Source organism: Clytia hemisphaerica, unplaced genomic scaffold (assembly GCF_902728285.1).
Source record: "Clytia hemisphaerica strain Z4C2 unplaced genomic scaffold, Clytia hemisphaerica genome assembly, whole genome shotgun sequence".
Taxonomy (NCBI): Eukaryota; Metazoa; Cnidaria; class Hydrozoa; order Leptothecata; family Clytiidae; genus Clytia; species Clytia hemisphaerica.
Genome location: NW_027103902.1, coordinates 417,361 through 441,234, shown reverse-complemented (window position 1 = coordinate 441,234; position 23,874 = coordinate 417,361). Strand labels below are relative to the sequence as shown.

General features: G+C 33.1%; 1 protein-coding gene across 2 annotated transcripts; it reads left to right on the top strand.

Annotated features, from left to right (window-relative positions):
* Positions 1-591: 591 nt before the first annotated feature.
* LOC136808935 (homer protein homolog 2-like) lies at positions 592-22,010 on the top strand. Of its 2 annotated transcripts, none has more exons than XM_067065496.1 (9): positions 592-993; positions 11,365-11,530; positions 12,279-12,410; positions 12,763-12,921; positions 18,090-18,190; positions 18,629-18,785; positions 20,520-20,627; positions 21,152-21,235; positions 21,828-22,010. In XM_067065496.1, the coding sequence occupies exons 1-9, from the start codon at positions 968-970 to the stop codon at positions 21,999-22,001; spliced, it is 1,107 nt and encodes a 368-aa protein (XP_066921597.1). In that variant the 5' UTR covers positions 592-967; the 3' UTR covers positions 22,002-22,010. The 2 variants fall into 2 exon arrangements, with proteins under 2 accessions (XP_066921597.1, XP_066921598.1); XM_067065497.1 differs by lacking the exon at positions 592-993 and adding an exon at positions 9,549-9,759.
* Positions 22,011-23,874: the final 1,864 nt, after the last annotated feature.

Below are 23,874 nucleotides of genomic sequence, written 5' to 3'. Positions count from 1 at the left end.
AGTGCTAATTTCAAGCTTTTACGCATCCACCCAACGTGGATCTGATTGGTCAAGACGAAAAAGTGTGTCATTCAAAAGGTAGTCTAGCAAGCTAGACGACTAATTTATACATAGTAGAAATAAAGCAAAAAGTAATGAATGGAACAATTTTAGTCGTCTAGAAACCTTTGTGCACTAACTCCAAACAAAAGAAAAGTGTCAATATTGCAATTATAATTTTTTCCTGCTCAAAATAATTCTTGAGAAAAAAAATATGTGTGGATTTGTGTATTGAAAGTTTTTCATTTGAGTTGATTTCGTTTTGAGAGTTTGTTGTTAATTGTGATAAATTGTTTTCTCGCTACGCAAGTTTCTGCGTAGCTAGCCCCTGTATCTATAAGGCTGGAACACCAGATTCTTCCAGTCGTTTATACAAACTAAATCCCGTATTATTATTAGTATTGGTATTATTAGTATTACACGCATTATAAACGACTCCAGTCTATTCAAAAGGTTGATATTTAGTTTGAGAAAAAGCCGTGGTTTTACAAACTAAAAGATTTTACTAAACAGCGTCGAGATAAATCTTATAGTGCCATCAAGGCCAAGGTTTTCAAAACAAAGCACAGCCTTTTCGAGAAGACGAAACCAAGAGATTTCGCCTGCTGCAAGTCAAGAAATTCGATCTCCTGGGTTTAATCTTTCTAGTTCACATGCACGTTATTAAGAACCGCAAACAAAATATTAAATGTTAAATCCTCAATTCGTCATGGCATATTTACAAAACCTTAACCTAATGGATGTTCTTGAAATAGCTATATGAAATAAAGTCAGTCCAGCAGAGACGCAGCGCAGAAACAAAGTAAAGACAACACATACATAACATAACCACATCCAGCTAGCCCAATAAAGATAACTGTACCTATATACCATTGACTATTGCTAATAAAAGCAGCAATTGTATCAGCACCAGTTGAATCAAAAAGTGATGGATTTGAATTTTGCTGGTGGTGGGTAAGTGTCTTTATACGTCCTCCCTAAATAAACTATTTATATCCAGGCGTAGTTAATCGATATAATCGATAATCTTGAGTAATCGATAAATAATCGATAAGTAACCGCTTTCGAATTAATAATGCTCCTCCAAAAAGGCAAACCATTCAATAACGCCCCTTCTCTAAATAAAACGGTAACTTTGTTGTTTTTTTAACTTTTTTTTGTTCAGCCTTTCAGAGGGTTTGAGAATGCTTCAGCCGAAATTTACCGTATACTTATAAAAAAAATGAGTGTAGTAGCTTTTCTAGGCCCTATGCTACCAGGGGATTGGATTCAATTCAAAAGTACATCCCAATCAAGATCAGCGAAAAATGTTGCTTTTAATTTCGCGAAAATGGCGAAAATTCAGGAAATCGAGAAATTTAATCTCGCGAAGGCAAAAGTTAATCCAATAGACCTTTTTTCAAAGAGGCCACCCTGTTGAATAATTATGTAGTCCAGCAGAAAAACAATGATAAAACCATGCATAATTATTACAATATGCATGATACAGTAATTATGCATGGCTCTATCATTGCTTTTATGGCTGGACTACATAATTATTCAACAGGACGTCCTCTTTGAAAAAAGGTCTATTAAAGTACCACTCCCTAAAATCTGATAAATAATCGATCACGAATCGATAGTTGATCGATTAACTATTTGATAGATAATTAATCAATTTTTGATCGATATGTAATCGATCAAAAGCTGTGATCGATAGCCGATCGATTTTTAATTGATACTTAATTTAATCGAAGTATAATCGATCTATAATCGATAAACAATCGATGACAAAATTGATCGATAAATAATCGAGCTTTGAAAAAATCTTGAGTATCGATTACCTATCGATTCTATCGGTTAATCGATATCCAATCCATCGATTACTTATCGATTATTTATCGATTACTCAAGATTATCGATTATATCGATTAACTACGCCTGGTTATATATACTAAAATCATTTTCTATCATCCTTATGTTATCCACCTCTTTCACCTCTCTCCTTATCAGTCTGGCACATCCTTCATGTGACTGTGCATTTACAACAGATTTTACAGGGTAAAACATGCTAATTTGACCTTAAATTCAAAAATGGCAAAAGGTATCGTGAAGTCGGGTATATAACTTGCATCGGGTAACTTGTAACATTCCTCCACCATTTCACCGAACCTCCAAAGTCATTTGATTTGAATTCAATGAACCGCATATTAAAAAATACACAATTTCTCTTTCACACCAAGTAGGCTTTTTTTTAAATTGAAATATGAAAAAAATCCATAGTGGAAAACACACGCAAATGTGAGCATTTGACTTCACTCGCGCGGCAAGTTAGACACTTGCTATTTGCTAATCTCATCGGGTCGTAGGCGGTTAGGCGGCGGGCGTTCTCTAATAATTCTCCATTCGGCGCGGCGTCCGGTCATTTTAAATGAAAACAAAAGTTAAAAAGGGCGCGCTATCAGTGAAAGTTATCGTGACATGTTATGACAGAAAGTAAGATTGATAAACTTGGTGGAGTTATCAAAACAAATTTCATGTCAAAGAGATTTAACAGTAAGTGAAAATACAGGCCAGATATCAACAAAAGCCCCATGTTGCGTACACTCGTCCCAAGTTGGAGCAGTTGACGGTAACATTTGTTAGTCCCGTTTTTACCCCAGCTTTTTTCCCATTTGGGGGTAGGTAATAACGGGACACTTCAAACATAATATTTGTATAGAGCAATCTAGACCAACTGAAGTAAATTTAGATGCAAACCTTTGCAGGTTTTGAAAGATTTAGAGTGTAGTTATGATGATTCCATTAAACTAGAAAATCAAGTTTGTAGTTTTCTTACAGTATAAACAATAAACACTTCAAACTCAAACTTTAGTGTCCCATAATTACCCCAAAATTAAGATTGACTACAGGGTAAATATGGGACACACTTTTTAGAGATAAGGTTCCTTGTTTGATAATGAGACTATTATAATCTCAAACCATAGTATCTTGTGTCAGAATTCAGTCAAAATATAATCAAAGTGATTGCAGCTCTTCCTGACACTAAAGCTCGAAAAGTTCCTTCTAAAACTACAAAAATTGATTTTTATGGTCACATGTGAAACTTTTGTTGAAACATCAAAACTATATGTTGAATAATCTAACTAGACATTTTTTCTAGCAGCTAGAATGACTCCAAAATCCTCTCAATCTGAAATCCAAATTTATAATAATAACATGGTTTTCAGGGGTGTCCCCTATTTACACCTTTATTTTAACTGTCCCGTAATTACCCCAGATGACTATACAACTCAAACTTTTTTGATCACATTATAATTATTGACATCTTGACATCAAAGTCATCTTGTTGAAGGATGTTTATTTTCGAGAGTTCTTGTAATAGTTTTTTGTTCAACTTGGAGAGGGAATGTTTGTAAACATAGAATTTTTTTCACAACAGTTATTTCGGGGGTCGGAATTAGACAGGATTGTCAGATTTAGGACCACTCATGGTACTGTGTGTGAATTCAAAAAGGAATGGTTGTATGTACTTCGTGCGGTATGTACCCGCACCGGAAGAGCGCACCCCTGATAAATTTTGGTTCGGACAAGGTGCACCTATTATACCTCGAAAATTGGCCCCGGTGGGGTGGAGGTCCTATAAATTAACCTGTGTTTGTCCGTCTGTTCGTCTGTTACCATCTTTTCTCAGGATTGAATCATAGGTATCTTTTGATTTTTGGTACAAAGATGCAAAATGGTGGTGGCCAAAACAGGTTTTTTGGACTTTGTGAAAAATTGGATCATTAATTTTTTCTGATTTTTTGCATGAAAGTAGGGTACCATCATACTAGGTAAAAGATGGTTGAAGCAGATTTTTGCAAAAAGGTTTTGTTACCTCAAAAAACGCATGTTTATCTATAAGAATGACTATTAATAATAAAGCATAAATCAATCTTCTTAGCCATATTATTATTTTCATTAGTTTAAGATAAAAATGTCACGGTGGAGAGCAATGGTTTGAGTTTTCTGGAAACACTTATTATGAAATCCAAACTTTTCCAAAACGGTTCATTTTTGACTGCAAAAGTCTAACTTTACAGGCTGCATTCCTTTTTTTGATAGATTGTGTTATATCAAATTCAAAAATATATAAAACTGATTGATATTATCGTGTGATACCAGGTGTCTGAAATAATTTGAATTATTTTTTTGATTGTAAAGAAGAAAGGGAAATAAGCTTTTGAAGTCAAATCAAAAATCATCATCAACAATTGGGTATCAAATAAAAAGGTATATAATTAACTAATCTTAAATTATTCAAATATTTGAGGATGTGAACAACAAGGATGGAGTATTTTCCTTCTTTCTTTTGGTTTTGATTCATTTAGAAAAGTAAATCCTTAGAATTAATACAATGACGAGTTCTAGATACAGTACCATCAAAAGCATTTCTGATTATCTGTTGATTTGAGTAGTTAAAAGTCCTCACAATAGCTGCTTTCAGTGTATTCATCATTCAAGGTCATATCAGTGATTTGATTGCTAATTCAGAATCACATTTCTGTATCAAATTTGTACTACAGTACTTTTCAAGAATTTTTAAGGGGCAACAACAGTGTTGGTCTCAGCTTCAGTTGTAGCATTGCGAGTCAGTAACATTCTGTAAAATATGAAGACAGTATTTACTTTAACCCTCTGATAATTTAGTTAAACAAAGAATAGAACCATTTCCTAGCACTCTTTAAACAGATTTACAAGAAGTGATGAATAGAAGTTGATATGAAATTAAGATGTTTTTGGAAATCAAACCTATGATTATGGTTTTACAAACAAAGCTAGATCAATAGTTTTATGTGGTCGAAGCAAAACTATGAATGTCAATTTATCAAAATGACAAACACTTGACTTGATAGTTCATTTGAAATTTCTAAAAAAGAAAAAAGTTTATATATACTTTACACACATTGAGTCAGTCTGAGCAATACTAACTTCCTTCCTGAGTAGATTATATACTAGGTTACTTTTATTATTTATTTTGACCATACATTTCTATTCTTCAATTATCATTAAATAGGCCTGGATTCCAGAAGAAGTATGGCTTGACATCTTCACCTTTGAATTTGATAATCACAAAGATGACCGCTGTGATTTTTAAAACAATTTTAGAGTATGATAAGTCACAATAATTTAGTACCTCCTCAACAGGTAAAAACTTTTAAAAGCTATCGTCACCTAATTAAAAACACATAAATCAAAAATCACATCAAGTTTTAAATCATTTAATAAATATATTTGATTTTGATCACGTATAACTCGAAGTGTATACGAATGCTGTAGACGTCTTATATTTTGATGGCTTTATTAAAAGCCTAAAAATAAGTTAGATAGCTCACAACTTATACACCTTGTCAACTTTCCCAATGTTTACAAATACCTTGGTAGACCAGGCTAGGAATGATAATATAGTAAAATACAGTGTGGTAATAAATATGTTGTGGTTTGGTAGGTTTTGATTTAGATGATTTTATTCTGCACACGAAGCATCAGGATTTATTAGTTAGTTTGTTTTACTATGATTGAAATGCAATCTATGTAATAGATTAGCATTTATGTAAATGTTTTTCCAATGCTGTGTTTTAAGCCTTTCTGGAATTCTTCTCTATTTTGTTTCAGATCTAGTTTCAGGTCATTTATAAGCACGACTATGAATATACAGAAAAAAGTCATATGATCAGTGACCTGAGATTTTTGGCCTTGACCATCATTAATTTAAATTGCACATTTTTTTATAAGAACATCCAACAATTTTTGAAGCCTTCTATTGTCTTAAACTTTTTATTTTTAAGCCTAAAAATTTTCTCAACATGTTCCTGTTTTCACGGAGTATTTCTTGTTCATTTTCCTTATTAACAAAGCCTGAAAATGTTCTTAATGTGTTCTTTAAAGTCTTATGTTCTTATATAGTTTGTTCTTACAAAAGGAACGTGTATGCCATTTCAGGGTACGTAGTTCCCAGAGCAGTTTCCATATATGGTAATAAAAAAAGAGTGCACACTTAAAGAAAACGAATGCATTTGAACAAAGTTTGCTTTATTGTATTTGTTAATGTAATATCTGTATCTTAGTTATTATAAGCTTTGAAAAGATAATTATTACTGTACTATGTTTATAACAAGGTGTTAGTAATACTTTGCTATAACAAGTGATACATAATTAGTTTTGTAAGAGTTGTTTTGTAAGCGTGCTAATTATAGTTATTACATATAATTGTCAGCTTTAAAGATAAGCCTTGGTGTGTAATTAAAGTCATTTCTTCTTTAAAAGATCTTTATTTCATAAACTATCTCTCCAAGTTAGCAGCAGAAGCTCAATAAATTATTTTAACAAGCTATGTCTCCAAGGTATTTATTTCAAATATTTTTTAGTTTTGTCAAAGATTTTAGTTCTACCATAATTTTGAAATTTCTTTATCGTATCTATGTATACAGTATTACGTTGAACATTTTTGAAAAGTGCTCTAGCTTTTTCAAATATAGGTTTTTTTGTTAAACATTAAAAATGCATCTGAGGTTGTTAAGTTAAGTGTGATATAATTATTCAAGGGACTCAGTTTTTCAGATGGCTTGAGATGGCTTTTGTCTAAAGATTCTTGAGACTGGGGTCAAAGTCGAAATATGACAATTTTTTAAAGTCTTTAAAAATGGGTTCTTGTAATGTTCTTATGTCAAATTCTACCGGGTGCGCCACAAAAGAGTTTCTCTCTTTGAAACTGATTTTCTCAAAATCTAAAAATTTTAAGAGAACTATTCTTATTTTATTAGAAAGAAGAAAGATCAACTTAAGTTTTGATGGGTTATTTATTAAATTCGGTTCATTAGATCAAGAGTTATGATCAATTGAATAAAAAACTTACGTTCAGAAAGTGCCCGAAAACGTTAGAAATCGACCTATCAAATTTTATTTTAGAATTGGCAATTGCAATAGACGTTACATGATTAAGAGCATTTCTCAGTAATTAAACACATAAATTTTGAAACTGATAGGTTCAAAAGGGTTTAAAATTTTCCTCAAAATCATTTTAATTTACTTTCACCGAAATTTTCATCAGAGTTTTGGTTCTAGACTGGATAAAGTTTATGTAAGACTGGATGTACCACGAAACCCATATTTGATGTATTTTTATGAATTTTACCAGATTTTTTGGCTTTTTTCGACGAATTTTCTTCCTTTTATTGAAATTCAACCCTCCTTTATAGAACAAAAGGACCTTTAGACAGCTAATTATCATTTTTAATGACTGAAACGAAAATTCCGATCCATCATGTAATTATACTCCTGTTTAATTTGATAGGTCGATTTTTAACGTGTTTCAGCACTTTCAAAAAGTAACTTTTTTATTCAATTAAGCATAACTTTTGATCTAATGAACCGAATTTAATAAAATGACCTATCAAAATTTAAGTTGATTTTTCTTCTTTCCAATGAAATAAGAATGGTTCTTTTAAAATTTTTAGATTTCGAGAAAATCAGTTTCAAACAGAGAAACTTTTTTGTTGCGCACCCGGTATAATTGTTTTCTTGTGAATTGTAAAATACAAGATTAAGTAAGGTTGTTGACTGCTTTTTGCTCAGATTTTGGCTGAATTTCCATTGCCTGCAAGACTTTCTTTTTATTCTGCTATCTGGTTGATCTTACAATCTTTGTCACAGTGGTTCAATCCAAAACTAAAGAATCAATCCTTTACCTGATATATGTAATGTGGATGTTGTGCTCTTGGGAAAGAACTGTCAACTCAGGATTTATTTTGATTTTTACAATCTCCATTATACAAAATAATTGTATTTTTATTTTGAAATTCATTACGACAGCAAAAAAATAAATAAGACAAGTCATCAAAAAAATTAGAAACTTAATTTAGGTTTTAATTTTAGAAAGTAGAATTAACTTTATTTTCTAGTTATTAAAATCTCCTCGAGCCAATTACTGTGTAATGAGAAATATTAAAAAATACACGCTTTTTATAAGAACAAACTATATCAGAACATAAGGTTTAAAATTCAAACAGTTAAGAAAACTGATGGATGTTCTTATAAAAAAACGTTTAAAGTAACTTCATATCTTTTTATTATAAGTACCAATCTTATTTCAAGACACAAATGTTGCTTTTTTAGCTAGGTTATTTTGAAAATACGTAAGATGTACGAAAATAAAGTTCAAAAAAAGAAGGACGTCCACACGGTAGTATAGTCGAAAATTCTAGTATACCTAACTACAGTTCTTATAAAAAGTTGTTGTGATGATAAAACATAATAACAGTAGGACTATAATGTGCACCCCACCTTTTCTTATCAATAATTCATTCGAAAGATACTCCAAAAACTGATTTCTTCAAAAAAGGCTTGACCAATTAATTCTTTTTATATAAGAATTTCTTTAACTGGATATAAATCTTATGTGAATAATCCAATTTTTGTGCAAGCCTTTTGTGATAAAGATATTATCAAAATTTAGCATGATTAGAATTTTAAAGATCTTAACTTGGAATTTATGAAATGAGAGAACTTGTAATGAAATTCTGAACTTTATAAAAATGTTTTGACAAATTTTTTTGAAAATTTTCTGATGAATGAGGGGAGGGAAAAGAGGATCTCTTTTTTAATTTTTTCTTGATGTTCTTTAAAGAAATCTTTTTCCTAAGAAGAGTATGTTTGTATGTGTAAGGGAACTTTATGTAGTTTCAAATGTTGTCATCACATATTATTTTTCTTCCTCGTTTTTATTATGAAGAATATTATTTTAATTTTACGTAAATGATGATATCATGACATTACAATATGCATCTTCTTTTTTCAAAAGTTTTTTCATGTTCACATTCACTGTCGAAACTTTATTTTTGGTGATTTTTTTTTTTTTTTTTTCAAACAAGCAAATATTTAGTGAAAAAGCTTGTAAATTTATTCAACAGAAGTTTGTGTTTTTTAACATATCTTTGCAAAGAAAATTGTTTCAAGTTGTTCTTCCATTTGAACGACCTTTTTCTTTCATGTTTCTTCATCTTTCTGTAGAAAAGCCCTTTTTCATCAGTTCTAGTGTTTTTCTTCGAGTTTATTCTCTTGACTTTTTTCCCCTCTGCAACACCAATCTTGCTTTTCATCTACATGGATTCGTTTTTCCTGGAGATGTGTATACTATTAATGATTTCTAGTTCTGTTCGTATGTTTTATTATAGAGAGACTATGATAAAAATCTTTATTTCATCCATTAATTAGATTAGCCTTCCCAAGCTTTTTCTTTATTTCTCTTAAAAGAAATTCTTCTCAACAGGTTACAGTTTTTTGGTATTCCAGAGGTAATAGAATATTTTGTAGAAGCTTCTCAAAAATTGAAATTATGCGTTGTTAAAAATTACATAATAAAGTAAATCTGGCAAAAATTGATGGAGAGAAAGCCCAGGGAAGCCAAAATCAAATACCTCTAGCTCATATTTAATGATTTCAGATTTCATTGATGTGTTTTATCTATACTATAATTTTCCATTTTTCTTTTTAAAGATAGAAATTCATAAACACAAATACTATAAATCGATTGAAAAACTGTGAAAGGTTTTCTATGTTAATTTAGCAAAACAAAACTCTTGAATAATGTAGAGTTGCAATGGAAGAAATATTTGTTTATGTCTGGTTGTGTTATTAAGAATTATATGGTGTAGAGTATGGTTTGATAGATTTTGGCTGATTTCAGATGGATTTAAAAAGGTATTTGAGCTATACTAATTGTCGGAATCCCTCATACTATATGATTATTTTCTTAAAATCAATGCATACATAAAAGATTTTGTTGGACAGTTTTTGGACCTACCTCCGGGTACCCCGGTGGAGGTCCTTTAAATTAACCCATGTTCCTTCGTTCGTTCGTTCATCTGTTACCAGCTTTTCTGGGGATTGGCTCATTACTTTTTTCTGTTAATTTGGCACAATGATACAAAATGATGACGGAGCCCGATTTTCGAAAAAAAAAAATCATGTTGGAAAAACTGGTTTTTTGGCATTTTCTCGAGATTTTATCATTAGTTTTTTCAGATTTTTTGCTCAAAGATGCGTATTAACAATGCCCAAAACATGGTCGAGTCCGATTTTTGAGAATAATTGTTTTCCGGCCGAAAATGCCGGAAACATGCCGGAAATTTCCGTTTTTGCAGATTTTCATTGGGTTTTTTCCTTATATTTCTATGTTTTTCACACAAAAACATTATTGATAACAATGCTCACCATCAAGCATGATTCAATTGTCAATAAATCTGATTTTTGCGACCAGAACTTTCTCTTTATTTTTTCCCTACTACAACCCTTCCCTCTCCCCCCCATCAACAATCAATGATGAATTTATTGTGTTATGCATTTTCGCTAAACGCTATATTTTCTGACTGATTTTTTTCATTTTTCTCCTCGCATTGCTATCTAACTTTCATCATCAGGTAGGTCCATTCAGCATCTAGCTTGTTACTTATGATTTTTTAACATTTAAAAGTAATTATTGTAATTGCGGAAACGCGCAAAACAAGATGTCTTTCTTTTTTTTCGATTCTTTCCCAAATCTAAAGTTCGTTTTTTTTGCACAAGATTTTGTTCATTTGCTCGATTAGTTTTTAAATGAAAATTGGGTTGCCTAGCATGCAAGACTAGCAAGTCCCGGGGGAGGGGGCACTCGATTCAAAAACGCTTACCCTTACAGTGCAGAAAAAAACTTGGCAAAGTTGGAGTGAATCTGGGGGAAAAATCGACCATTACGGTGCATTTTCTTGAAGATTTTTTACCATTTTAAGGCAAAACATGGTCAAATTTTCCAAATTCTACACCCTTAAAGTACGATTTTTCTCATAATTATTAGCTGATTTCGATCCTTACGGTGCATTTTATAAAGCTTGGGAAATGGACTCTTGTCTTAAGGACCGCAAGTACGGTAGGTCGTTTACCTTGAGTGCTCCTCCCCCGGGGGTTCTAAACAAATTATTGGTAGAAATTACTTACAATAAACATTTACCATCGATCGAGAAGTTATAATAATAATATCAGTTTTTATATAGTTTTTTATGATATTTTAAATATATTTCTTATTATATACAATTTGTCACTTCCATTATTTTTGCTTTTTTCTAAATAAATGTCCGAATTAGTCGTTTAGAATGCCAGGTTATCGGCGATTTGCCGATCTTTGCCAACTACGGTGTGCCTTACACCAAGAAACTTGCTTACACTTATCTTCCATTACCTATATTTCCGTAAATATCGGATCTGATCTGCTCCAAAAATTCTTTGCTAATTCCGTTAAGTTTTTCCTGAAAGATATTTTTTTGACCATAGAGAACAACCGCAGAAGCCTTTGTACACCACGCAAGCACACGTCTTTCAGATCGACCCGGACACGAAGAAAAGTTGGCTACCCTCATGTAAACAAGCTGTCGGAGTATCTTACTATTATGACAGCAGCAAATTCATTTATAAAATAATATCCGTGGAGAATGCGAAGGTAAGGATAGTCTTAACAATTGACTAGAGTCGGATTAGTTTTTGCGACTGTTCGTGAATCCGAAATTTTCCCCGACTCATTTTTCCCTTTGGATACCATTTAAGATTTAAAGGTGCTATTTCGGTTACGAAGGGGCATAGGGGATGGGTGGTTTTTGATAATTCCAATTTTAGCGCCAGTTAACCGATGCTAAAAGATCTTCCAACCATCCATTTTTGTTTAACTTCTAGTCCTCGTTTTAAGTCTGTTAAGAGTCAAAAGATTTTTGCGAGCATAAACTTTCGCGAATTGCCCTGTCAAGAATCTTCAAAGACATTTACTTTCGCGAAAAAGCCCAAAATTCGCGAAAATCGCGAAACTTTCTGCTCGCGAAAGTTTGTACGCCTAAAGTATGTTGTCCTTATTTTTTTGTTTTTTTTTGTTTTCGTTTTATTGTTTTTGATAAATCTCACAAGCACAACTCTACACGTTTTTTACAAGAACCAGTAAATTTTGACTTGAGCTGCGCTGGTCAAAATTTTTTCAGGCTTAAATGTTCTTACGATGTTCTTTACGCTTAGTTTCTTTACTTAAAATCAGTAACAGTACTTGGTAATTTCTAAAATCTGAGGCTCAGATCGTTCTTAATTTGTTCCTATGTTTTAGCGAATTTATGTTTTAGCCTCATGTTCTTATAAAAGAAAAGTGTGTACTCAGTCTAGAATATCTATGAATCGATAATCACCGTGCATTTTCTTTTCCTTCTTAGATCTTGATTAACAGCACAATAACATCAGCAATGACATTCACAAAAACATCACAGAAATTCGGACAATGGTCGGACGCTAAAAATAATACTGTTTACGGGCTTGGCTTTGGATCGGAAAGTGACCTAAAGAAGGTAGGTAACACAAAATATATATATTATTAAAAAAGACAGAGGGGATGTTCAAATTGTTCAAAATTCTTTCGTCCAGCGGAGTATCAAAAAGGTCTTTTCCTTCTCCAATGTCAAGAAAAGTTTGCCATACCAGGTCTTCTTGTTGCTTGGTTTGCAACGACAAGAAAAATGGCTAGTTTTTGCTGGTAGATATTTTAATACATGTCTTAATAAGCAATTAGGTTCGCATTATGCTTAGCATTCTATTGTTCTCAAATAATAGAGCCTTTGTTTAGATACCAAAAGCTGAGCATGTATATGCTTATAGCTGTTTTTCTTATAGAAAAATCATGTATTTTTGCATGTTATTTAGTTTGCAGACAAGTTCAAAGAAGTCAAGAATAATGTACGTTGCGGCACTCCACCGTCGGTACCAAAGAATCCTGCAAACTTGAAGAACAATCATATCATCGATCCTTCACCAGCGACCTCCATGAAAAGCATGTCATCCAACAGCACCAGTAGTTATGACGTAAGTCCGTTGTGTAGTCCATGCAATGTTTTCATCTTTTTTCATGGGCTCCGTCAACGGGGAGGGGGACACTTTTTTGCAGACTCTACTTATGTACATAAGAACAACTTTTAAACAGATCAATTTAAATCTTCCCAATTAAATAACGTTTTAGGGTATTTTGAGGGTATAAAAAGTGATAAATTTTCTTTCGAGTGACATTTTTTTCCAAAATATTGGACCCCCCACTCCAAATACACGTGCGTTCTAAAATCTCTAAATGGCTCGACGAGTTGAAAATTCAGTGTTTCGTGCATGACTACTTGACACCAAATTCTCGAGTTTACTCCGCTTTTGGCGCTAATTCCTCACATTGTCCTTCTGTTATGTATTATGTTGTTGCAGTGCAAAAGTAAGTTTTTCGAATAAATCATGCCCCTTTTCATGAAGGTCAATACATTTGAATGTAAATGGTTCCGTCGGGACTCCATAGAAATGTCACTTAGTCAGAGATAACACATCGTCTTTCTAATAAATATTTCGGTCAACTGGCCTTTTTCAACATAAATGTCAGAGTGACGGCAAAGGCTTCTCAGAAACGTTTTAGTTCTTACTGCAATTATTTTCTGTAAACCGATGGATATTTTGATTCAAAGATAATAACGCGATAATTCAAACAAATTCATCTTAAATCAAATAGGTGTTAATACTTTTATTGTAAAGGGATTTGATGACTTTTGTGAAATTAATGATTTTTTTTTTTTATACTAAATGATTTCATTTTGTTTCGTGGGAGGAGCTGTTAAAACTCTACCCTGGTGTGTGGTTTTGGTTTGTACTTTTTGATTTTTCTTATTATATGAACTTTAAGAGTTTTTGATACAACTGTTTTGCCTTTTTATTTATCTTTGAAGTGTGGGTTGGTGTTAGTGTAAGCTAGTAAGACTAGTATGATATACGAGAGTAAGGCTTAGGGTTTTTTGGGCTTCCTTCTTGAAATGGACAGACACCCTGAGGATTTGAAAAACTATTTTCTGGTGTTTTGACACACAGAAAAAGGCTCGTAATGAAATGATTTTTTTAGCTGTACAAAAAAGTCACTGTTTATTTACTTTCTCGTTAAGTTTTTATTTGTGCAAAGTGTTGACACTTTTTTGACAAAAGCACCGCTAAACCTTTCACTCTGAAGAAAAATAAACAATTTTGTGAACTCGTTTTGTCCTGTGATTGTGTTGTGATAATAGTGATCTCGTCTTACATCTAGCAATATTACACTTTTTTAAATATGAAGTCGCTTATGTTTGATTTTTCTTGCACAAAGAGAGAACAGGTTGTTCAAATATATTCAAAATCTCGTGAGAAAGTCTAGTAGCGAGCTTTTTTTAGTTTATGAGGCTAGTCCTGTCTTGAGTTGGAAAATAACAGGGTACCGATCCGAAGCTGGTCAATGACTTAATTTTATCGAATTTTCTATGTTTTCATTGTGACCCATTAGAAATCGCTCCCAAATACCTTGACTACTTTTTGACGATGTAAAGATTTTCAAGCACTTGGATGACTTTCTCTTGACGTTGGTAAACCGTTTCGTTTATCGTCGAAGAATTTTTGTAATCTAGCCAACAGTTTTGTCACTTCGACGATAAGTGAAAGACCTGATTTTTTCTTGCTAATTAAAATTGAATTTTTTAAATGAAGTTTCTTGAATTTTTGAGTTTTTCTCATTTCCTTGTGTGTAACCTATCATCAACGAAATTGGTGATCCAGTTGTTTTGTAGACTGGTGAGTGTTATAGTTTGTTGCTTGGAGCCTTGATTTTTCATTTCGTTGTTGTTGTTATAAAGCTAAAAAACTGAAACTGAAGACAATAGATACCTGTAAAAATCAAATTCGAAAAAGAAAATGCCAGAACCAAATGATCCCAAGAAACCAACTCTGGAAAGAACTCGTGTTAGAAAGAGCTCAGCTCCAGATGATGTACGTATCCGAAGGATTTCTGCACCGGTACAACAAGCGGGTGCTATGGATAACGGAAAGGCCCGTAGTTCACGCCGCGTAAGAAGTAAAACATACGATGGTAATCAGGTAATGTTATCCTCATTTATCGATGTAACAATCAAAAGTTTGGCTCCCTTTGCCTTACAATGTTTTATAAAGTTCTCGAGTCGCAGCCAAATTCGAAACTCGAAACCCGAAAAAAAATCTCAAACTCGTGAAAAATTAGACGCTATTTCGTTGCAGAAAATTATTTTTATGTTTAGATTGAGAATTTTACTATTTGGCCAGTGGAGTAAGGGGTATTTCATCCTTTTTTTCGAAAGTTCAACTTATTTCATCTCGATCGCATTTTGTTTAAGATTTGCTACCCCACACCAAACCCCTTTGGGAATAAATGTCATAATTGCAACAATTACCAATTACTAAATTAATCTTTATTCTGCCTACTGAATGACGTCATTGTACTTGAGGCTTGGGAGCCCTTCATTGTTTTCCTTTCCGTCAAGCGTGTAGGAGTTTGAGAGAAGATAACCATCAAAACAATGTCATGATACAGGTGCAATTAAAGATTCCCTAGTGGCTTTTGCGTGCTTTTATAAGAATAATTATGAGGAGATTATACAAAAGTATACTTTGTATTTTGCCCAGTAAATCTGACATTGTGTTGCTTTCAAAAGCTACACGCTTTTTCTTGAAAGAACAATTAAGTTTTAGCTAAGCCCTGGCTGTTCTTGGTGTTCCATGATTTTCAAACTTGAATGTTAAATGTCAAATGTTCTTATAGTGTTCTTACTATATATATGTACTTTGTTAATAATTTAGGACTTAGCTTTTTCAGAGTTGTTTCTTCGGGAGTCCTTGCCAGTGTCTATTGCATGCACAGTTTCGTTTTTTATTCGAACACTATTTCCTGATGTCAGCTTTTAAAGATTTTTCTTAAAAAAAGTGAACTTTATGAAAATTATTGTGTGTGTGGGTAGAAAGAAAAATATGACGATTACCGTGTAACGTATTTGATTACTTTTGAGAATACTGTCCAATTTGGATGCGATTTGGTTTCTTATTATAAGAAACTCTATGTTATACTTCTGTTTTTTTTTGTTTTTGTTTTTTGACTGTGAATTATGCACAAAATTTTGAGGTCAAGTCAATGTATTTGAGTTCAGATCAGTTCAGATTCAAGATTGTGAGTTATTTGAGTGTTTGGTCCAATCCTCCCAATGTTGAATGGCGTACATGTTTAACTGATTCTTTTTAAAGGTTTTTTTCTTACATATAGGTGTTTCCGTTTCATATCAGACACGTATTTCATATCAGGACAGTGTCTTGCTATTGTTATATTATGCTGATGTAAGCAAACTTTCTGGCCAATCTTGCTCCACATCCGTGTCAATCCAATGTGAAAAAGCTTGTGAATTAAAATTTTTCTCTTTTCTAAAAGCAAAACCTTTAACCGTTAATGTACCAGTTATTTTGCACTACTTAAACCTCCAAATGATTAGTTCATGCGAATCCCTGTTATAAAAAAGCAGCTGAGATAATACAGTCTAGGAGTCTCTATTGCTTGAAAAGACAAGGGGGACTGAAATTTCTTTGAATCATGGAAATTTCGATTTATTGTGATTGTTTCATAAGGAATTGAGGGACTGTAGTAGCCTAGTTAACTAAGCCCGTATTCACAAGGCTAGGACACACGGCTTATGGCAATATAGCGTTTTCGGCGCTTTAAAGATTTTATATATTTACAGATTTTAAGTTTGCCTTGGAATACTGCGTTATTCAGTCACAACTTAACCATCAGATTTATCCAAGTGACTGAATCAAACTAGCTTAGATTTCTAGGCTAGGACTGTAGGGACGAGAAAGCTTGTTCAAATTTGAAGATTCTACTGTAATAAAAATTAATAGTAAGCATTTAATAAACCAAAAAATGTTCTTATATGGAAAGTGAAATACCTCTGCTAATACGACATCAATTAAAAAAAAATAAACTGTTTGAAAAATATATATATAATATGTAAGAGAATAGTATCTATCAATGAAAAGGGATATAGAACACAAATCACATTTCTATCATCAAATAGACATAGCTGTGTCGTTTAGCAAGACTGTCTCTAATACAGTTAGTTGAAAAAAAGATCTTTGATCTTAGTGGAAATTTTTGAATTTGTTTTTTGTGGTTTTATTTGAGTATTTTTGTTGGTAAGATGAAAGATAAAAGCTTTCTTGCACTTCCACGGGTAAGGTTCTTGAATTTCTCTCCATGCGTTTCATTTAGGGTTCTCTGTCATTCTAAGTTTAGCTCTTTCCATTGCCAAGATTCGTAGAAGGCGATTAGTGGAGAGAGAGTTGACCTCGCTACGTGTTCAATTTTCATTGGATTCTTACCCAAAACCTTCCGGTCAGTAGACAATCACAATAATCATTTGATCACGTTCTTAATGTCGGATTTGTATACATTGCTGGGGACAATTTCAATCAATGTAGTTTTTTGGACCCAGTATAATTTTCCCGAAAACTTGTTCACTAAACTAAACTAAGCTTGGGAAAGGTTGAAGATGCAACTCTAGCCGTTTCGGGCTTCAAACTCAATGTTTGTAATCGGTAACAAATAAAACAAAATTTCGACCCTATGCAACCACTTTCCCAATTTCTACAGACTTTTGTTTGCATTCTGATTGGATCTTTTCGAAGATGCTGTGTTGGTTGAAAAAACTGTGTAAAGAAGATCTCGGGTTGGTTTTGTATGTGTATTGAAGTGAAGGGTTGAAAGCGAATCTAGATTTTCTACAAAACGGTCAACATTTTACCATCACCCGGCAACGTATTAGCCAAATATTTGAATGTTGAGAGGTTAAAAAAACTTATGTTATTTGAGAGTGTGTTTGTGATATCACCTCACCTAAGAAATGATCGCAATTTTGGTTATAATAAAGCACTGTTGTTTGCTTTCAAGATCTGAGGACAACATTTGTAGGGAAAATGGTATATTTGTTAAACATTTTTCATGTCCTTTTTCTATGTTTGTTTCAATTTCGTTTGAAGACACTGTAAGTTGCATAGCTAGAAGTGCAATGGAATGAAGGGAAGCGCAAACGATGTAGTATATATCCTGCACTGACACAGCTCCATTATTACCTTCTCTCTATGTACAGGTCGATTTGTAACCATTTTTTCGCTTTCATTATGTACAGGAGGAGACGCAATCACCTGGTAGTCATCGCTCGTCATCAAGCTCAAGCGAAAGTCAAATCAAATACGAAAATGATCGATTGAAAAAAGCGCTTGCTCAAAGGTAACATCTCTTCCCCTTCTTCATAATCGCCGAGCAGAATCTAATACTCTGCGCATGATACGCATTCACTCTAAAGGCCATGGATCCGTAAGAGAAACTGCCTAGGTTGGCGAACCGCTTGAATCCTTTTCATACAGTGTTGGGATGAATTTTTGGATTCTAAAAAGTAGGTGGTGCTGAGCTGATGAGAGATTTCAGGTGGGGTAATCCTATGCAGGCGAGGATGACCTTTTTCAGGTGTGGGTTTAGAGGTCTTGTCTACTAATAATAGCTCTGATTTTCTGATTTCATAAGACTTCAGCCTGAAATTCAAGGGACCAGTAATCAAAATCTTTGAATATAAATAAAGTAGTTAGTATACCTTAATGTGGAAAATTTGTGAGCCAAGAAGCGATTGAAAATATGCGGTGAAATAGAAGAATATCTTTTGTTTTACAGCTCATCGAATGCAAAGAAGTGGGAAACTGAATTTCAAACATTGAAAAACAATAACGCCCGCTTGACGGCCGCCCTACAAGAGAGCGCGGTCAACGTGGAGAAATGGAAAGAACAACTGAATAATTATAAAGAAGACAACCAAAGACTCAGAAAAAAGGTAAAGGACGATTGACTTGCCAATCGGTTGGAGGATATTGTACTCAGCTTGGTCATTTCTATTTTATGTTAAGAAGTTTAGATAACAGTTTTAACTCAAAAGACACATCATTACATACTGTGTGCCCCTTGTTTTGATGAGAGCCCCATCGCAAAGGAGGACTGAAGCAAAAATTTTACCTGCTTTTATCTGTGGACTGAGAGATTTTGGACATGATGAATGGGAGAGCTCGTAGTTTTAATATTTCGGGAGTTTTTAAGATACAAACTAAACCGAAAATGAAGTTCTTTATGAATCTTGCTCTCCAATCCTCAAAAGCCAAGTCTTTTCTATTCAGTGTTAAATTTGACTTGATTTTTTGGACCTACCTCCGGGTACCCCGGTGGAGGTTCTATAAATTAACCCATGTCCGTTCGTTCGTCTGTTCGTTCGTCCGTCCGTCCGTCTGTTACCAGCTTTTCTCAGGATTGGCTCATTAGTTTTTTCTGATTTTTTGCACAATGATGCAAAACGGCAATGCCCAGAACGTGACGGAGCCCGATTTTTGAGAAAAAATTTATTTGGGCGAATTTGAGCCAAAAACTACCTAAAATTAGGGTTTTTTAGACTTTGTGCAAAATCCTGTCATTACTTTTTTCTGATTTTTTGTACAAAGATGGAGGGCAAGATTCTCTAAAGAATGGCTGAAGTGGTTTTTCCCGGAAAATTCTTATTCGCCTTAAAAAACGGATTTTCGTATTTTTGGGGAAATTCCCTTTAACCAAATAAGAAAATATAGCTTTTCTCAATGTTGACTCGTTATTTTTTTCTGATTTTTTGCACAACGACGCAAAATGGCAATGCCTAAAATGTGTCGGAGCCTGATTTTCGAAAAAAAATATATTTGGGCAAATTTGGGCAAAAAACTGCCTAAAAATAAGGTTTTTTGGACTTTGGTCAAAATCCTGTCATTACTTTTTTCTGATTTTTTGTACAAAGATGGAGGGCAAGATTCTCTAAAGAATGGCTGAAGTGGTTTTTCCCGGAAAATTCTTGTTCGCCTTTAAAAACGGATTTTCGTATTTTGGGGAAATTCCCTTTAACCAAATAAGAAAATATAGCTTTTCTCAAAGTTGACTCATTATTTTTTTGTGATTTTTTGCACAATGATGCAAAATGGCAATGCCAAAAATGTGACGGAGCCCGATTTTCGAAAAAAAATATATTTGGGCAAATTTGGGCCAAAAACTGCCTAAAATAGGGTTTTTTGGACTTTGTGCAAAATCCTGTCATTACTTTTTTCTGATTTTTTGTACAAAGATGGAGGGCAAGATTCTCTAAAAAATGGCTGAAGTGGTTTTTCCTGGAAAATTCTTATTTGCCTTAAAAGATGGATTTTCGTATTTTGGGGAAATTCCCTTTAACCAAATATGAAAATATAGCTTTTCTCAATGTTGACTCATAATTTTTTTCTGATTTTTTGCACAATGATGCAAAATGGCAATTCCCAAAATGTGAAGGAGGCAGATTTTTAAGGAAATTTTTTTTGGGCAAATTTGGGCCAAAAACAGCTTAAAAGGTTTAAGTGATTTTCGTATTTGGGGAAATTCCTTTATACCATTTTACATTATTCAACACACAAGCTTTATTTTTCTATTCTGAATTTTTGTACATATATTGTCACTTTTTTCTTATTTTCATCTGATGTTAATCATTAGGTAGGTCCATTCAGCATGTTGCTTGTTTTCATTTCAGCTGGCGGCCAGTGCTGGTTCTGGCGGTGCTAAATCAAATTCGACGGAAGTATCCGATTTAGAAAAACGGGTTTCGGAATTAGAAAATAAACTAAAACGGAAAGAAGAGGTTTGTCTCTTTTCCCTTTGATATTCCAGCAAGTTATTTGATTTTAGTTGTAAAGAGTTCAACGATTTGCATTCGCATTGTACTTGTTTTTCCCCATAAGTATAACGTTAAGCATATACAGGCTCAGTTTTTGGTACCTAAACAATGGCTGACCCTGACTCAAATAAAGATTTTTACCTCAAATTTAATTTCCCCTAAGCATTAACGTGTATTTGCCACGCCTGAGTTTCGTAATTAATTCGTTTGTACTTTTTCACGCGTAGCGTCAAAAATATTTATTTATTGCCATGCGTAGACACTTGCTTATTTAAAAAAAACATGCTCTCTCAAGTTCTTTAACGGTTTAAAATCATTTTCATCTCAACCGGTGTGACCGAACTGACTGAGTGGCGTTGTGCCGAAATACTTGACAAAACGCCGTGACAAAAGCGGAAACCATCGTGGAGACAGTTTAGTGAGTGTTTGCTCGTTGGAGGTGTCCGCCTTTCGGATGTTTTACTGTATTTATTTTCTTCCAATTTTAGGAGTTATCTCGCATAACGCAGCACAGTACGGATGAATTACATGTGTTACGGGAAAAGAATGCGCAGTTATCTAAAAAACTTAAAGTAAGTGTTTTTTTCTTACATGCTATCTGCGTTATATATCTGGGAATGAAAACGGTCAGTGGAAATCCGTAACATGATTGGTAGATTAAGTTAATTGGATTTTTTTGGCGTGGGTTTAATTTGGCGATTGAACAAAATGAGATTTTAGGTGGGAATCCAATTTGGCGAATGATCAATTTTCTAGAATTTGGTTGGTATTTCACTACTACCAAAATTAATCCAGGGTATATACCAATATGGTATATATAATATATAATTTCGAACACACTTATCAATAAAACCAAAGCAATTAAAAGTTAAGAAGTTTGCAGAAGAAGATACATACGTTAGTCAAGATAACCTCATTTTTCAATGAGGCCATTATGGAAGCAAACATTCGATTCTGTAAAGACGATCGCTTACGCAAATCGAACGTTTACTTCCATAATGGTGGAAGTTATGAGTGATAGTTAAATAATCTATAAGGCCTGGCCGTTTGACTGAAGTCCCAAGAAGATGATTGAAAACAGTCTGAAAATCCTGGATTACTAGGCTCTCCATGTAAAATATCGAATCTATCTGAATTTCAAGGAGATTTGTTTTCACCTTTCAGACACACGAAGATAAATTATCAGATGACGTAAACAACAATCGCAAACAAAACGAAGAAATACGAAACTACGAAGGCAAATTGAAACAATTCAGCGAAACAAGTCATGAAATGGAGTCGAAGTTACGAGAACTTTTTACGCTACAACAAAAAATGAATGGTTTGATGAAAAGTTGAAATTCTTTGTGAGTTTCTCATTCACTCTCTTTTGTTTACGTTTCACTTCATGTTGCACATGTGTTCGGCCAGATAATTCATGATATACATATCGTAATGTTTTCTATTATTTTGGCAGTAGTGGCATTTCCGCTACTGGCCAAAACCGGGGTGGTTCCGTAGAAAGGATTACGTAATGAATATCATTCCCATGAATAAGAGAGGACCTGTTTAGCTCCAGTTTTTCTGTTCAATTTTGAAATATCTTCTCAAATTTGTCGATTTCAGGCAAATCTTCAGATTATAAAACTATGAGGGGACTAGAAACGAAGGTCGCTCGGGCAATCTTTCCAACACACAACAGTGTATAAATGAATCTTCTTTTCTTTAAAGAAAGTTCAATTTATCCACTTTTTAAGTATGTAATGAAAATATATATTATATAGTATTTTACCATAGTAGAGTTAGACCAAAAAAATAGTGTACCATAGTCTCAAAAGAAATTGTATATAATTAAAATATATTATATCATAAACTCAAAGTGTGTATTATTGTTTTAGTGTTCTAGCTTTGCCGAGATCAGATAATTTTTGTTTTACATTTAAACTTAGCAAATTTTAACTTTGTCTGCTAATATCTACGTCATTTTACTTGAACAAGTTTGTCCTACAATTTTCAAAGCTGTACGAAAATGAATGTAATTTTTCTATAATGGACTCTTTGTTGCTTTGTCTTCTGCTGAGATGAAATTTGAAATTTCTCTAAAATCTCAGCTGGCACACAACGTTGTTTCAACGTTCATCTAATATTCATAACGTCCATATAACGTTGAATGAACGTTGAAACAACGTTGTGTGCCAACTGGGATAAGAATTTGAAACTTCTACTTTTCATATTCGAGTTGACTCTCCAGTGCTCTAGTATTTCTTTCTGTTAGGCGAGACCAATTTGATTTGTTGTTTTACGGGCGCGACCGACCCAGCTATAGCTGCAAACGAAAACATAATAATATTGAATTTCCTGTACCACAAATAATGGTCATTAAAAGAATCTAGAATCATGAATTTCTATGCACGAAAGATTTTATTACAGACTACATCAAAGATGAATGATGAATTTTCTACCAAGATTATTTTAAAATATTACTTAAAGCCTGGTTACCTTCCTTGATTAATGAAAATCTTATTTTTATTTTACCGACCGACCGACTCATATTTTGCTAACGATCTGCCCGTAGAACAACAAATTAAATTAGTCTCGCCTTATATGTAAAATATGATTCTCGATATTTTCTCAAATTTTATTTTTAATAACAATAATATAAAACTTTATTTATTTTATGCTCACAGAGGAAAGGTTTTTAGAATTTTTTTATGTTTTAGATTTTAACGTGTGTAAGTATATGTGAAAACTTTGTTCTTTGTTTACAAAGAGATAACCATTGACGGATTTTATTTAGGCAAAAATTAGCTGCACGCCAATACACTCTTCTCGAGATGCATAAATTTATTGTTGTCCTCGTTTTCAAACAGATTTCATTGCTATGAAATTATACATTTAAATCAATTTAAATTCCCAAAAGGCAAACATTAACTATAAAACAAAAGTACTTGAAATTCAAATGAATTTATCATTGTGAATATGTAATTTTATAGCAATGAAATCTGTTTGAAAACGAGGACAACAATAAATTTATGCACCTCGAGAAGAGTTTATTTCATCTGAATATTCTTATTAAGTTTATTCTTATTTAAAAAAAAGCGTGTAAAAAAGTTTATATACAAAATTCGCGAAAGTTTGTACGCCTAAAGTATACCTGGTTATCTAGGGTAGAATAGTCTCGCGAAGAGAAGTTTTCACAAAATCTTCAAACTTCGTTAGATTTTCACATTAT